General features: G+C 38.3%; 1 protein-coding gene across 2 annotated transcripts in view; it reads right to left on the bottom strand.

Annotated features, from left to right (window-relative positions):
* Positions 1-916: 916 nt before the first annotated feature.
* mpped1 (metallophosphoesterase domain containing 1) overlaps positions 917-15,548 on the bottom strand; it is a 99,265-nt gene continuing 84,633 nt past the window's right edge. Inside the window, exons 5-7 of one of the 2 annotated variants that reach the window (XM_086146684.1) lie at positions 10,613-10,728; positions 5,954-6,067; positions 917-3,046 (exon numbers count right to left, since the gene is read on the bottom strand). In XM_086146684.1, the coding sequence (XP_086002810.1) occupies positions 2,928-3,046; positions 5,954-6,067; positions 10,613-10,728 (349 nt within the window). In that variant the 3' untranslated portion in view covers positions 917-2,927. Of the gene's footprint in view, positions 3,047-5,953; positions 6,068-8,985; positions 10,306-10,612; positions 10,729-15,548 lie in introns of those variants that run through there. The other variant, XM_086146685.1, reaches the window with a different exon arrangement.

Below are 15,548 nucleotides of genomic sequence, written 5' to 3'. Positions count from 1 at the left end.
ATGAAAAGTGTATCACATGACTGGTTTGCATCCTTTAGTACGCGAGCATGTAGATCTCAGATGCCAAGAGTGTGTCAGACCAATGATACCTATTCATCTGAAATGCAAACTGGATACATTCATCACAATAAATTTTGTTTCTGTGTTCTAAGAGTTTACCCTTATTTCAAGATTCCTGCTAAGAGACATTGTAACTGCTGACTGATAGTCTGCTGTGCCTAAATCAACTGGTGATATGGTGGAGTAATACTCAGCTTATATCAGTCAGACACAATTTACTGTAAATTGCTTATGTACAATTGTATTTTATTATCTTCATTTTTCATTTCAAACTATGATAAATATGAACAATTTCCATTTAAGATGGGGCAAAAAAGCAGTCTCAACAGTGTTTTCAGTTGCTGCAATCATTTTCCTCCTCCTTTTAATTAAATGTGATTTTGAAACTTGCTATGCTTGTGTGACACATAGCTAACCATAAGTCATGGTCAAGAAATGTGAACCTAGGTAACATAGTCATGGGCTGGTATATCTGGCCAGATAATTTAATGTAAGAAAGTTGCTATTTTCTTTGGATTGACTCAACTTGGCACCTTATTAATCTGTAAGTGAATTGATCCATTGTGTTTCATTTGGTTTTAACATTATCTAACCATGTTTCAGATAGCCATGGAATAGTATGATCAGTTTGAAAGACATGCTTGATATTTCATGATGCGTTTAGAACATTATTTTACTTTATCTGTGTTATTTTAGAATATATATTGCACACCGGATTATTCCATACAAAGTCAGTGTGAAAACGCATATGGATAGATTTGTTTTCTTTTGTATTTGTAATAGTATGTAGATTGTATAATGTCTAAATTGAATGAAGAAGTTGTGGGGTGTTTATTCATTGTGATCCAATGGCTCCTTGCAGGACAGATGTATCAAAATTTAATGAGTTGACAGATATGACATTTGTACAAATCAGCATTATATCATTTCATTGGCTTTGTTTTGATACGTTTAATACAAGAGAAAGAAATACATGACACTTTAAGTTGGAAGCACTGATTGCAGACACATGGGGTCTTTGTGCCAATGGATGCTCTAACAAATACATAGTTCAATTTTATATCTGGGTCATGCACAAGGTGACAGATTACTTATTTCTGTTATAGTTGATAAAAGGAAGAAATATCCTTGATTTTTTCCCAGCAGGTAGGGCTTCTGTCCTATCTTATATCTTATTTGTGCATGTGTGTGTGTGTGTGTATATACATACATACATACATAAATACATACACACATGTACACTATCCTAATGTTGATGGTTCCTTTACATTTTCTCTAAAACTGATCTGAGCATATGCATTTCAGATATTATAAATCTAGATCATTGGTATCCAGTAATACAAGCTATTACCCTAGTGTTTTAAGTATTCCAATTGTACTTCTATGATGACGCTTCAAATGTTGTTGGTTCTTAAATGTGTTTCTTTTAATTTCCAGTCACTATGCTTGCTATAACCAGCACAAACCAAAACAAGTCTTAAACTTATCCAAACTTAAAACTCAAAAGGTTGAATCAACCAGAATATCATAAATTTCACAACCTAGAATTTAAAGTGCTCTGCATAACTTTAATGAAATAGGTACAGACATGCGTCAAGGAAAAGTCACCCTTGTTGAGACATTGTTTTCTTTGTGAGCAATTCAGCTGCACTCTCCTCTTTTACCCATTTGGAAACATTAAGACATCACAGCAGCACAATAAATGTTGATGCGCAGAAGAAGCTCGAGAGAAGCAGGACTAAACTGCAGCCCCAGGGAATGATCATACAGAATGTTGGAGAGCAGTGAGATCAAAGTGTGACGTGCTCTTGTTATGCTAAGCACATTCAGACTCTTGCTGAGAACAGTCTCCCTTGGAAAGTAGAACAAAGAAAACCAAACGAAAGGATCTCTTTGTGAAACACAACAATGAAAGAGTTAATAATCATGAAATGGGGCCAAATGGCTTCACAGAGAGGAAAATACAATCATAAGTACTTACACTTCTAAAATATAGACCAAATGAAATGTAACAAGCACAAATTTCTAGACACAAATACTTGGGAGTTTTTTTGTTTTTGAAATGTTGCAACAATCTTATTTTTACCTCTACTTTGACAGTAAACATTTAAAGTACATAAAATTACAACTTTTTTCCTGTTGTAAAATCATCAAGAGTTCCACCTTGACTGTCATGTCTGCCAGGGCCCATCCTTGGCAACTGTTCTTAAGTAGCACATAGCACCTTTATGTTGTAAGCAACCCGACGTCCTTTCCTTTTCTACAATGTCAGCTTTAAAAGCTATGCATGACAAATTGAAATGGGGGGTCAAGGATAAGCAGGTAGAAGAGATGGAGCAACAAAAACATGCATACCCCTGACCTCAAAGTAGGAATGAAGTAGGTGGGAGGTGGGAGCGAGAGGGAAAATGTTGGAAAAAGAGGTCCATGCTTAAAGTGGAAAGGGATTAACATTTTTCATGAAATTCCCACTTTCAAATATAGTGTTGATGTAATTTCGACTAGGCTGAAATTCCCCCAGACAGATCAGTGGGGGTTGTTTCAGTAAGTACAAATGTGACCATGCAGTGACGTATAAAAGGCAAACAGGGACGTCAGGTTGACAGCAGATTGTCAGTGCAGTAAAAATGACATGAAATATCTATTTGTCCGCAGTGTCCCAGCATTTTGCTTTTTATCTTAGTGTTAAAATGAAGGATGATAACATAACAGAAATAATCATCCTTCCTTTAGTCCAGATCTATTCAGTCTGGCAGTATCCACTATTTACAGGAAACGGTCCTCTCTGGTCTTTCTGATCCTCACCTTCCATTTCGGGCTCCTTTCTGCTGAATGGCAGAAGGGGATTTTGGGCGTGCCTTGTCTAGTCATGTGGTCCTGGGATTGGGAAGGTCAAAGACAATTGGCGGGTTCATTGGCAAGAAGTTGACGGTGCAAGCTGAAGCATTGATGAATGTTGTAGTGCCGTCTGTCATCATACCGTAGCCTGGGGATGAGGGTCATAGAAGTGGTGATTTTTTGATTCGATATACACATTTAATACATTTTTTTTCCATCTAACTTGCACAATGTGTGGCATTAATACATATTCTGAAGATTAGCCAAAATTACCTAAATTTTCAACATTTCTACCTCTATCCAATCAATCAAATATTTGAATTTTATATACTACAATTCCTGTTGCATCTAACTGATCTCAAATTGACCACATGCCTGAATTACTTGTTGCTGGGACTCAGATGATATTATGGGGATTAAAATGTTAACAGTGCTTCCACACTTGCTATTCAAGGTTTGATAGCTTCCTTCCAAAATCAATCCAGTATCAATCAGGTATGCAACAAAGCTACGTGATTGGGTGACATGCAGGTAATTACACATCATTCTATTGTTGAATGGAAAAGTTACAAGGAATCTTGTACCCAAAGAAAGTCCTGCAGACCCCTTACTTTAAAAAGAACATGTAATATTACCCCAACAAACATAATGATAGTAAAGTCCAGCAACGCCCTCTGGTACGAGGAGAGAACAGGGAAATAGCAGGGTCTTGTATCAAAATTGTGGACGTGATTATAGTCTAAAATTAAGTAACACAAAACTGTAGATTTTTGGGTACCTTAGAACTGTTAGAATCTTCCTCTAGGCGATTGGTAATTTGTAGGTGTCTATGGGTACTTTCTCAAAGTCCTCATATCAATGTCCTTTTAGCCTACTTCTCCTCTTATTAAACCTGATCTACTTTCTAATCTGGTTTTCTGTGAGGGAGGACCATGGCCCAAGGGGCTCTGCAATGATGTGATAACCCTGAAAAATGAATCACCCGGCCTGGATGAAATACTGATAAGGGGGGAAATATCAGTGATTCCCTGTACCTACTTACTCCTTCTCACTTAAAGATTTGTTTTTCTGTTAATTCTAAACAATATATAATTTAAATTTAGATTTATAGAAAAGCTTAAATAATGATCACCTTGTTTTTGTCTATCAATTGTTGGTCTGAATAGGATCAGGTTGTCACAAAATATGCATGTGTGATAAAAGCAGCCTGTAAAAAATGTATGATGTAGGAAGTTTTTATAAACTTGTCTTGCTACTAAATCATTTCTACTGCTATGCTACACATAAATAGTTTGATGCTGAATAAGACTTTAAATGCTGAGAATTCACTGAACTGCTGATTAATGTTAGTCTAGATAAAACAACCTGCAAGCAGCTGAAACTGATAAAACAGGAATTTTTGCCCCCTTTTTCCTCACAGAAAAATTTGAAAAGCTCAAATTTAATTTTCCCTCTGCCAGATGCATTTTGTTACGTTCACAAGATGGCTGCCATGTCAAAGTGGATCTTAAACGTATGGATGGTTTATCTATTTCAAAATAATGGACGAAAGTACAAAAGAAGCTTTCTCTGAAAAGGAAAAAAAGGTTTTCCTTGTTTCCAACAGTATTTGGTAGCTGCATATTCCTACGTTTCAACTTCAGACTCTATTACTTTAACTGGTCATTCAGTTTTAAGATCCATCTCTGATATGCTGTTGCATTACTGGTACCCCATCCCCTAAGAAAGAGACCTGAACCCATCACTTTGGTGATTTTTGTCTAATACTTCTAGACTCGTCTCTTGGGGGTATCAGCACCACTCTTGCCAGGGCCAGAAGCCCTCATGGGAACATTTTCAGATCCCAATGAGGGAAATGTAATGTGTGATGGTCTTTTGTCAAGACAGCTCAAATCAAGTCTGAGGAAAAGAAAAATGTCTCTGCTGAGGATCTGTTAAATAGCAAACAAATAGCATATAAAATTAAAAGCACCTCTACTCGCCCAAAAGTAAAATGGCTTTAGACAGACAGTGGTCTTAGCTTCATTAAAATATGTTATCACACAAACGGGGTCTAAACACATGGGATGCATAAGTGTCAAGTGACTAGGACAATTTTGAGAACATATTCTACACATGCACATGGATTTTGAGTCCATTTCAAATAATGCTAGTGCCATTTCTTGCACAAACATCACATTCCAAAGCACAATTATAAATTATGAATATGATGCAAATAAACAATGAGCAACGTTGAAATAGTATTGAGATAACCACTGATGATGATGATATGATTATGATTATGATTATAATTTTTCAACGTATTATGCGTCAGTCTAATTGTATCATAAATAAACCCTGGAAAACAGCTCATGCATGACACTGTGTTATGGATCAACTTTCCTCCCTGTCTCACATTTCTTGTGGTGATTCACCGTATAGAACTGACTGGCAGGCTCATGTATATTTATCAACGGTAATGGTCTGTATTACCATCTTTGATTTAATACAAGGATGGTCAATGTGTATACATATCAAGATGAACTGTAATTTGAGAAGGTAACATTGCCTGCAGGTGAGCACCGTATACCCACAAGATTCTAAATCTGCGTATTCTTTGTGTGCCTCATTTTAGCCTTTTTTACATGTATGTACATGAAATCTGTTGTTCTTTCATACATATTAATTGAGAGAACTATGTGAATTGCTTGAGCATGCTTTAGTTTTCAAGCATTTCAATGTTTCCATTTCAACTCATTGAATGTATTTAAAATGAACAGATGCTTTGCATGTGGAATGACCTTGTCAGAAAATGTCATGAATTACAGTATAATTACCTGAAAAATGAAGAGGGATATATTTGATCAAGTTATTTCAAAACTAAGCTTGATAGCACTAGATGAAAAATTTCTGATTCAACTGCTATGCAATTAGTTATTCATGATGTACTGTTGATAATACCAGAAAAAAAATCTACCTTTCAAAAATGTGCTCTGAATGACAGTAATGGACACACACACACACACACACACACACACACACACACACACACACACACACACACACACACACACACCTTCATGAATATGCCCAAACACGTGCAGTTTGGGCTGAACTCTCCTCTGGACTGTGTTGAGTAGCTCCATACATCCAACACGCTGCATCTTCTTGGGGACCCAGTCGAGGAAGCCTGCATTAAGGGGCAAGAAAGAACAAGAAATTCCTCTCATAGACTTTGCAAACAGGCAGGCCTCATAAGCTGGATACCAAAGTCAATAGATGTTGTTTTGCAGGCAGATTACAGTTTGTTTTTATATGCTGTTGTTTATGCTGGACATCCTGCATTGTCTTTTTTTTTAAGTCAATGCTGTAGGATTGGGTTTTTATACACCTTAATTTTTGCTCAAAACATTTAATTGAGTACACAACCATCATTGTTCAATTTAGTTAATGATTTTTGTAAAAATGTATAAAATGTCAAAATCTTGACAGGTCATAGCTTAGTGACATGAGCCAAAGGGAAGACACAGCTGATTTAAGATCATCAAAATGAATATATATTTAATTCACATCCACCAATACAACTGCTGATTGCAAACAAAGACACTTCACCATTAAATGTAAATTTTACAGCTCTCTGTCAGGACATTTTCAAAAGCATTGGAATTAGCTTGACAGTCAAAATGGATGTATAATATTTTACAAAAATGACACTCAGATTTAACAAATACAAAACCTTACGATGTTGCACATTAAATAAATGCATAAGTAAATAAATAATCAAATGCACATATTGCACATAACTAAATAGTAATGCTCACTTTAAGAGTCAGATTTGGGACTCATTTTCTAATGTACATTCGAACAGGAATTATATCACAATCAAAGTTGTCTCATATTGAACTCAGATGTTTTTATGTTCAGAGAGCACAACACATAATTTGTTACATAAGATGTATAAAATATGTTCTATGATAAATAAGGCTGCTGCAATATTAAAATTCAATTTTTTTCCATTTACAAAAATAAGCATCTTCATTCTGACTTTGGGTGGCAAATCATCACTCAGATACCTTCTATTTTGAGAAATAGAATACAAATCCCTTTATTGATCATCTTTTTATATACTGTGAACATAGCACAACATCAGCAAAATCTGACCACTACCAATAAATGAACCATGAGCAAAAGGCAGCCACTGACCTTCACCAGGTAACAGAAAGGTGTTCAGTGTCCTGCTCAACAGCACTTCGCCAGGCAAGGAGGAGTGCGGGAATCGAACCGTGAATGTTAGGTTCCAAGAACCAACGCTAGAATCCCCTGAGGCACACTGCCCCCCCCACTTTTTTAGAGCCCATATTGTTTTTTTACCCAGAGCTGTTTAATGTTTGAGTATTCACTATTTTGCTCTGTCTTATTGAGGTTTGAAATTAACAATCTGCCTTTGTGAGGTTTTGTCATATATATGTAAAAATAAATGAAAAAAACCAGAAAAAATAGACAAATGCAATAAAAAAAAAATTCAGAATGAGGCTCTTAAAGTTACCTCCCTAGTCTGATGGCAAGCTGCACATCACAACTCTCTCTCTCTCTCTCTCACACACACACCCACACACACACACACATATAAACATATACACATACACATACACTCACACACACACACGTATAAACATACACACACACACACGTATAAACATACACACACACACATACACTCACACACACACACACACACACACACACACACGTATAAACATATGCACACACACATACACTCACACACACACACACATACACACACACACACACACACGTATAAACATACACACACACACATACACTCACACACACACACACGTATAAACATATGCACACACACATACACTCACACACACACACACGTATAAACATATACACACACACATACACTCACACACACACACACACACACACACACACACACACACACGTATAAACATACACACACACATACACTCACACACACACACACACACACACACACACACACACATACACGTATAAACATACACACACACACACACATACACTCACACACACACACACACAAACACACAAAACAAAAGAAAATAAATATCAATCACAGCCACATATCACTGCCTGCTCAGTGTGCATGACCAGGATGAGGCATGGTGAGAATATGATTAAAGTGCCTATATCGTGATGACAAATGCTGCTGATGCAGAGTCAGTAAAAGACAGAAAATTGAGGACTTTGTGCCTCCATTGTCTCTACCTACTGTTGCTCTGAAAACAATAGAAAAAGAAAAAAGAAACTGATGCTGAGAAGAAGAAGTCTAAAACAGAACATTACCGGATAGGGAGGGAAGGACTTTGATGCATGACATTACTTAGATTGTGTAAGAGTTATTGGGTTGAAACTCACTCATTGAGCATTTGTGCTTCATAGGCTGAAATCCTTGCAAGTTAAATGTGAATGTGTATGCTCACTTGACCATGCCGTACCTGATTTCCTACTGGCCTTGGGCAACATATCACTAATGTAAAAATCTGCAAGTCTGTGTGACCTTTACCTTACTTAAATTTGAAATGGTTTCCCCCCTGTTGAACAAATCTATAAGCTCATAGTGTGCAGGTTTCTCCCAGTAACTGGACAATAACTTCTAAAGAAAAAAAAAGTATCTGGTAATCACTCAGGTGGATTCAAGATTGGAGACCTGCGATTAAAAAAAATGCTCATCGGTTTCAAGTGTAAAATAAAAAAATAAAATAAAATTTAAAAAAACGGACAAAAAGTAATTGCTCATAGCCATGTATTTCATGCTTACAAAGTGTAATATTTTTCTTTAAAAGACTTGTCGAGGAATTCAATTTTACATCTTTTTACAACAGATAGAGTGAAAACACTCATAATATCCCAACACAGTACAAAAATTGCCACAGCATCTAGTGCCAGTAAATTAGTCCTGTCCCACCAAAGGATTCAACCAAAATTATTCTTGAGTTGTGGGGTGTTTTGCTCGAACAAGGTTCTTATTTCAAAGCCAAGAAAATATATTTTAAAAAGTAATTTAAAACATGTTTTCATTTTGTTTTTGAGCTTCCTTAAGAGGCTTAAAAGGCCCTTAAAAGATTGTATGCATGTGTGGTTCACATGCATTGGTGGCCTGCTGTGGCTGGTCCATATGCTAGTTGCCCGAGCAGACAGCTGGAGACACTTGGCTAAGCTGAATGGAAAACAAACTCCCGAGTTCGCTGAGATGCAGATGCAGAAATCCATCAAGCACACTTGCCTGAACAGCACAGCTGCAGCAAAAGACAAGATGTCAAAATGTCTGAGTGTGTCTGTTTGAGTGTGTGTGTGTGTGTGTGTGTGTGTGTGTGTGTATCCGAGTCTTTCTCTGCATGTGAGAGAGGTGTGAGACGGAGGCATGTTCATTGTCAAGTCAGAGTTACTAATACAGCACCAGGAGTCATCTGAGGTAAATTCACATATGAAATTGTGGGGACCTAAGTATGTAATGTTGAATGAACTATCAATCCAAACAAAGAATTTGGTTGTATTAGTGGGGTTTAACTTCAAACATTAAGAGGATTTTGAATAATTTAAAATCAACACAAGAAAATGGCAATGTGCATTCAACATTGACTACTTTATTCCAAAGATTTTCACAATGTTTCATTTCCTCATAGATGTCAAATGCTCTCTCAGTTATTCTGTCAGAAGAAAACCCTAAATAGAGTACAGAATTTGTTTTCTTTTTCCTCTCAAGAAATACTGAATATTGAATATTGTGTGACTATACCCCACATTAAATATTGTGATTAAATCCCCAAATTGCACCTTTCTGGTTGACATGCAAATACAACTCCACATTTTAAATTAAAGTCGAAAATTAAAATCTAAAATTACAAGTGTCATTACGGAAGTCTCTTTCTCACCCTTTTTCTTTGGCAAATTTAAAAGTATGTAGAAAATCTGTTGATATAAATTTTACACACTCATACATTGTCTACCACTTATACTCTTGGGGGATTCTGGAGCCATCCCAGCTGCCATCAGGCAAGACACTGGTCACCAGGCCACCAATTTTCCCTATCAACCTGCGTGTTTTTGGATTGTGGGAGGAAACCAACACGGGCAGAACATGCAAACTCAACACAGAAAAGTTCCCTGTCAGAATTGAACTGGAGTCCTTTGCGCTGTGAGGATGAAGCGCTAACCACTGCGCCAGCATGCTTGGAAAAGAAACATTGGAGCACTGCGCCACTGATATAAGTGCATTATGACAGATGCAGTCAGGAGCTCAACTAATTCTGAGTCTATACATTTCTTAAAAAGAATATGTTGTGATAATGTGAAGTTAGTGGGAGTAAGAGGATACATAGATGTTAGATGGAGGAAGATGATTTTCTGCAACAACCCCTGCAGAAAGAAGCCAATATGAAAAGAAGTAGACTATTATACTCAGTCATACAGGCTATACAAGCTAGTGCAGAGTAACCGATGCTATGTCTCATGATCATGCTGAGTTTATCAATTCATGAAAGTTGAACAGCAAAATATAAAATGAAAGTTAAAAACAAAAGAGTAAGCAGGTGTTGCAATTTTAAATGTAAATGAACTCAATGTAAAAGCCAAATATACATTTATATGTGTGTAAACTTTGCGTTTTCGTGGAAGGGAGCAACACTTCCTGGCAGATGCAGTGTGGTTGTAATATGTGTCTTACCCAGTGGAGGGCAGTGTGTCACCAGGACGTCCGTGTTGTCAGGGATCTGGTTCCATTTGTCCAACAGAGCCTGACCTCGTGGCAAGTTGAAGCCCCATCCATAGTACCAGGGCTGCCTGTAGTGAAACAAGTACAAATACAAACAACAATACAAAATCTTAATTTCACGGCCAATGGCAGATATCATCAATGTTGTTCTCCTCTCCCTCTCTCCCTTCTTTCTGTTAAAAAAAAAAAAAAATTGAAGTCATCACAAAATTGCTCTTTATCGGCTGGTCATGATTCGGCTATAACAATCATAATGTAATGTGACTTGTGAGATGTCTGTAGTAGTGTCTCGTAATATATGTCACAGCACAGCACAAATTATTGTCTCAATATGTATGTTTCAGTTTTTGTTTCTCATGTTGCTTTTTTAACATTTTGATTTACAGATAAAATTTTAATACATACAGATGTATCTTAAGTATATTCGATGGAGGAAAAAATATATTCAAGGGCCATACAAATGATTCTGTGTTATTGACTGTAGCCCTCTAGAATCAAAAGGCAACTAAAAATTAAATAAACTGTTGCTTTTTTCAGGTTGCTCATAAGGCCCAAGAGTAATCTACTTAGAAAACTTGTGAATTTAAGCCAATGTTCCCAAATAATAGGTCTGATTAACTAATATGCAATGGAATATTTTCTGTGAATATAATACACTCAAAACATAATTTAAAGAAACACTAAAATGAACAAGAACAAAAGGACAGAATCCAAATAAAAAAAAGGATAATGCGAGACAATATATGTTTTAAAGGTGCAAATCAAAGTATTGTGATATAATATGATGGTATATATATATATATATGTATAAATAATGTACCATTTTTTGAGTGGTTTTGGTGTATGAAGTGAGTTGGAAAGATATACTATACTCTTTGATTAGGATGTTATCTCTAGTTAATATCTTATTAAAAATGACAAGAGGTACTGAAATCTTAACAAAAGCAAGTTTGAAACCTGTCGTCTCAACAAATGTACGCCACTGGGTATGTGAGGATACCAGTGAACTCATAAAGAGGAGTCATGTATCGGAGGTCAGGGCAGTAAGATACATTGAACAACTCTGTCACCAGTCAGATGCTGATACTCACCCACAGATAGAAGTATGAGAGAGAAATGAAAAAATGAGTGAGAGGTAGAAGGTGAGGGGGGCCATTTTACATTCATAGGAGACACCTCTTCAGTGAGTGACGGAGACAAAATTAACATGTCACTTACAATCTGTGCTCCGATCCATCTTTCTATACAGCAAGTGTTTGGGCACAAACCAAGAGGCGACACTATTTGCTGCAACACAAGTAACTCCTTTTTCCTTTTACATTTCCAGGTGCAGTCACTTGTAACACTAACTCTATCATTTTGGTCACTGCCTAAGAAATCTGTAGTCACTGGTGTGTCAGATGAGGATCTATCTCTTTTTTCAGAAATACAGTTTTGGAGTGTATAATGCAGCCCCAGGGCAGCACTGGCCCATGTCTCCAGAAGCCTGCCTTGGGGGGGCACGGAGCAGTGTCTCCCTGAGCCAGTCCCAAGCCCGGATAAATAGAGAGGGTTGCATCAGAAAAGGCTTCCGGCGAAAAACTTTTGCCAAAACCAAATATACGAGTCAACCATAACCATATCATACCGGGTCAGTTGAGGACCAGGTAAACAATGACCCGCCATTGGTACTGATGACCTACAGGGTACCAGTGGAAATTGGGCGACTGTGGGTCGAAGAACAAGAACAAGAAGAAGAGGAGGAGGGCGTGTTCGAAAGCAGAGAGAGAGGAGGAAAGGAAAGAGCCTGGGAGAGAGAGTAGGGACATTGAGTATCGGGACTATGACAGGAAAAGGTAGAGAGTTGGTCCACATGATTCAGAGAAGGAAGGTGGATATTCTGTGAGTTCAGGAGACCAGGTGGAAAGGTAGTAAGGCTAGAAGCTTAGGAACAGGCTTTAAGTTGTACTATCATGGTACTGACAAGAAGAGAAATGGAGTAGGAGTTATCTTGAAGGAGGAGTTTGTTAGGAACATTCTGGAGGTGAAAAGAATGTCAGATAGACTTATGAGTCTGAAACTGGAACTTGAAGGTGTGATGCTCAATGTTGTTTGTGGCTATGCCCGGCAGGTGGGATGTGAATATGAAGAGAAGGAGAAGTTCTGGAATGAGTAAGATGAAGAGATGCAGAATATTCCCAGAAATGAGAGAGTGATAATTGGTGCAGACTTCAATGGACATGTTGGTGAAGGCAATAGAGGGGATGAAGAAGTGATGGGCAGATTTGGTATACAGGATAGGAATGCAGAGGGACAGATGATGGTAGATTTTGCAAAAAGGATGGAAATGGTTGTAGTTAACACTTTTTTCCAGAAAAAAACAGGAACATAGGGTAACTTATAAGAGCGGAGGTAGGAGCACGCAGGTAGACTACATCTTGTATAGATGAGGTAACCTGATAGAGATCAGTGACTGCAAAGTAGTTGTAGGTGAGAGTGCAGCCAGACAGCATAGGATGGTGGTTTGTAGGATGACTCTGGTGACAAGGAAGATGAAGAGGACAAAGGCAGAGCAGAGGACAAAGTGGTGGAAGCTGAAAAGGGAGGAGTGTTGCATGGTTTTCAGGGAGGAGTTGAGAAATGGTCTGGGTGGTCAGGGTGAGCTTCCAGATGATTGGACAACAACATCTAGTGTTATCAGGGAGACAGATAGAAGAGTACTTGATGTGTCATTTGGAAGGAAAGTAGATAGGGAGACTTGGTGGTGGAATGAGGGAGTGCAGGAGTATATATAGAGAAAGCGGTCCCAGAAGTGGGATTCTGAGAGGACTGAAGAGAACAGACGCGAGTACAGGGAGATTCAATGTAGGGCAAAGATAGAGGTAGGAAAGGCAAAACAAAGGGCGTACAATGACTTGTACGATGGGAAGATGGAAAGAGTACTTTGAAGAGCTGATGAATGGGGAAAATGAAAGAGAGGCAAGGGTAGAAGAGGTGACTATTGTAGACAACAAAGTAGCACAAATTAGTAAAAGTGAAGTGAGGAAAGCATCGAAGAGGATGAAGAGTGGAAAAGCAGTTGGTCCTGATGATATAAATGTGGAGGTGTGGAAGTGTCTTGGAGAGGCAGCGGTAGATTTTCTGACTCGATTATTCAACAGGATCTTAGAGAGTGAGACGATGCATGAAGAATGGAGACGAAGTGTGAAGGTGCCTATTTTTAAGAATAAAGCGGATGTGCAGAATTGTGGCAACTATAGAGGGATAAAGTTGATGAGCCATACAATGAAGCTATGGGAAAGAGTAGTGGAAACCTGACTGAGAGCAGAAGTCAGCATTTGTGAACAGCAGTATAGCTTCATGCTTAGAAAGAGTACTACAGATGCAGTATTTGCTTCGAGAATGCTAGTAGATAAGTACAGAGAAGGCCAGAGGGAGCTGCATTGTGTTTTTGTAGACCTAGAAAAAGCATATGACAGGGTGCCAAGAGAGGAGCTCTGGTATTGTATGAGGAAGTCTGGAGTGGCAGAGATGTATGTTAAACTCGAGCAGGACATGTATGCTAGCTGTGGGACAGTGGTACGGTGTGCTGTAGGGGTAACAGAGAACTTCAAGGTGGAGGTGGGACTCCATCAGGGATCATCTCTGAGCCCCAATTTGTTTGCAATGGTGATGGACAGGCTGACAGATGAGGTTAGACAGGAATCTCCATGGACCATGATCATTGTGATCTGTAGTGAGAGCAGAAAACTGGTTGAGGAAAATCTAAAGAGGTGGAGGTATGTGCTGGAAAGGAGAGGAATGAAAGTTAGTCAAAGCAAGACAGAATATATGCGTGTGAATGAGAGGAACTCAGTTGGAAAGGTGAGGTTACAGGGAATAGAGATCAAGAAATTGGAGGATTTCAGGTACTTGGGGTCAACAGTCTAGAGCAACGGAGTGTGTGGAAAAGAGGTGAAGAGATGGGTCCAAGCAGGTTGTAATGGGTAGAGAAAAGTGTAAGGGGTACTATGTGATAGAAGACTTTCAGCCAGAATGAAAGGAAAGGTGTACAAGACAGTGGTGAGACCAGCAATGATGTATGGACTAGAAACTGTTACAATGACCAAAAGACAGCAGGCAGAACTAGAGGTTGCAGAGATGAAGATGTTGAGGTTCTCTTTGGGAGTGACCAGGATGGATAGGATCAGGAATGAGTCTATCAGAGGAGCAGCACATGTTACATGTTTTGGAGAGAAGGTCAGAGAAGCCAGACTGAGATGGTTCAGTCATGTACAAAGGAGGGATAGAGAATATATTGGTAGATAGATGCTGGAATTGGAGCTGCCAGGCAAGAGGTCTCGAGGAAGACCAAAGAGATGATTTATGGACATAGTGAGAGAGGATATGAAGGTAGTTGGTGTGAGAGAGGAGGATACAGAGAATAGGGTTAGATGGAGAAAGTTGATTCGCTGTGGCGACCCCTGAAGAGAAAAGCCAAAAGAAGAAGACGTTTTGGAGTGTATGGTTGTGTACACAGTTAGACCTCAAAGTAAATGAAACGCATTTCAAAAACATTGTCTAATCATATTTTAATGCTTTTACTCCAATCGAAAGAGCTAAAAAATTGACCCCAAGGTCAAAGTTCTGGAAAGGCCTCATAAGCACTTATTAAAACCCTAACCACAATCACCCTGTTTCTGCAGGACTCCATCACCAGAGCCAACCTTTAAAATTCCCTCACTTCTGAACATCAGTGACTAAACATTTCTGTTGAAAGATCCAATGCTGCCTATGAACACAATTTAAATAATTTACACAGTGAATAATAAAATATTTCAACTGGCTTCAGCATATTAATAGGCACAGTGAAATGTAATATTCATGTCCATCTTAACATCGCAGTCACATTAAATGAGCTCAGTGGCTG

Source organism: Fistularia commersonii, chromosome 5 (assembly GCF_037954325.1).
Source record: "Fistularia commersonii isolate RoL2024-O1a breed Wild chromosome 5, RoL_Fcom_v1.0, whole genome shotgun sequence".
Taxonomy (NCBI): Eukaryota; Metazoa; Chordata; class Actinopteri; order Syngnathiformes; family Fistulariidae; genus Fistularia; species Fistularia commersonii.
This window is presented reverse-complemented; position numbering and strand designations above follow the sequence as displayed.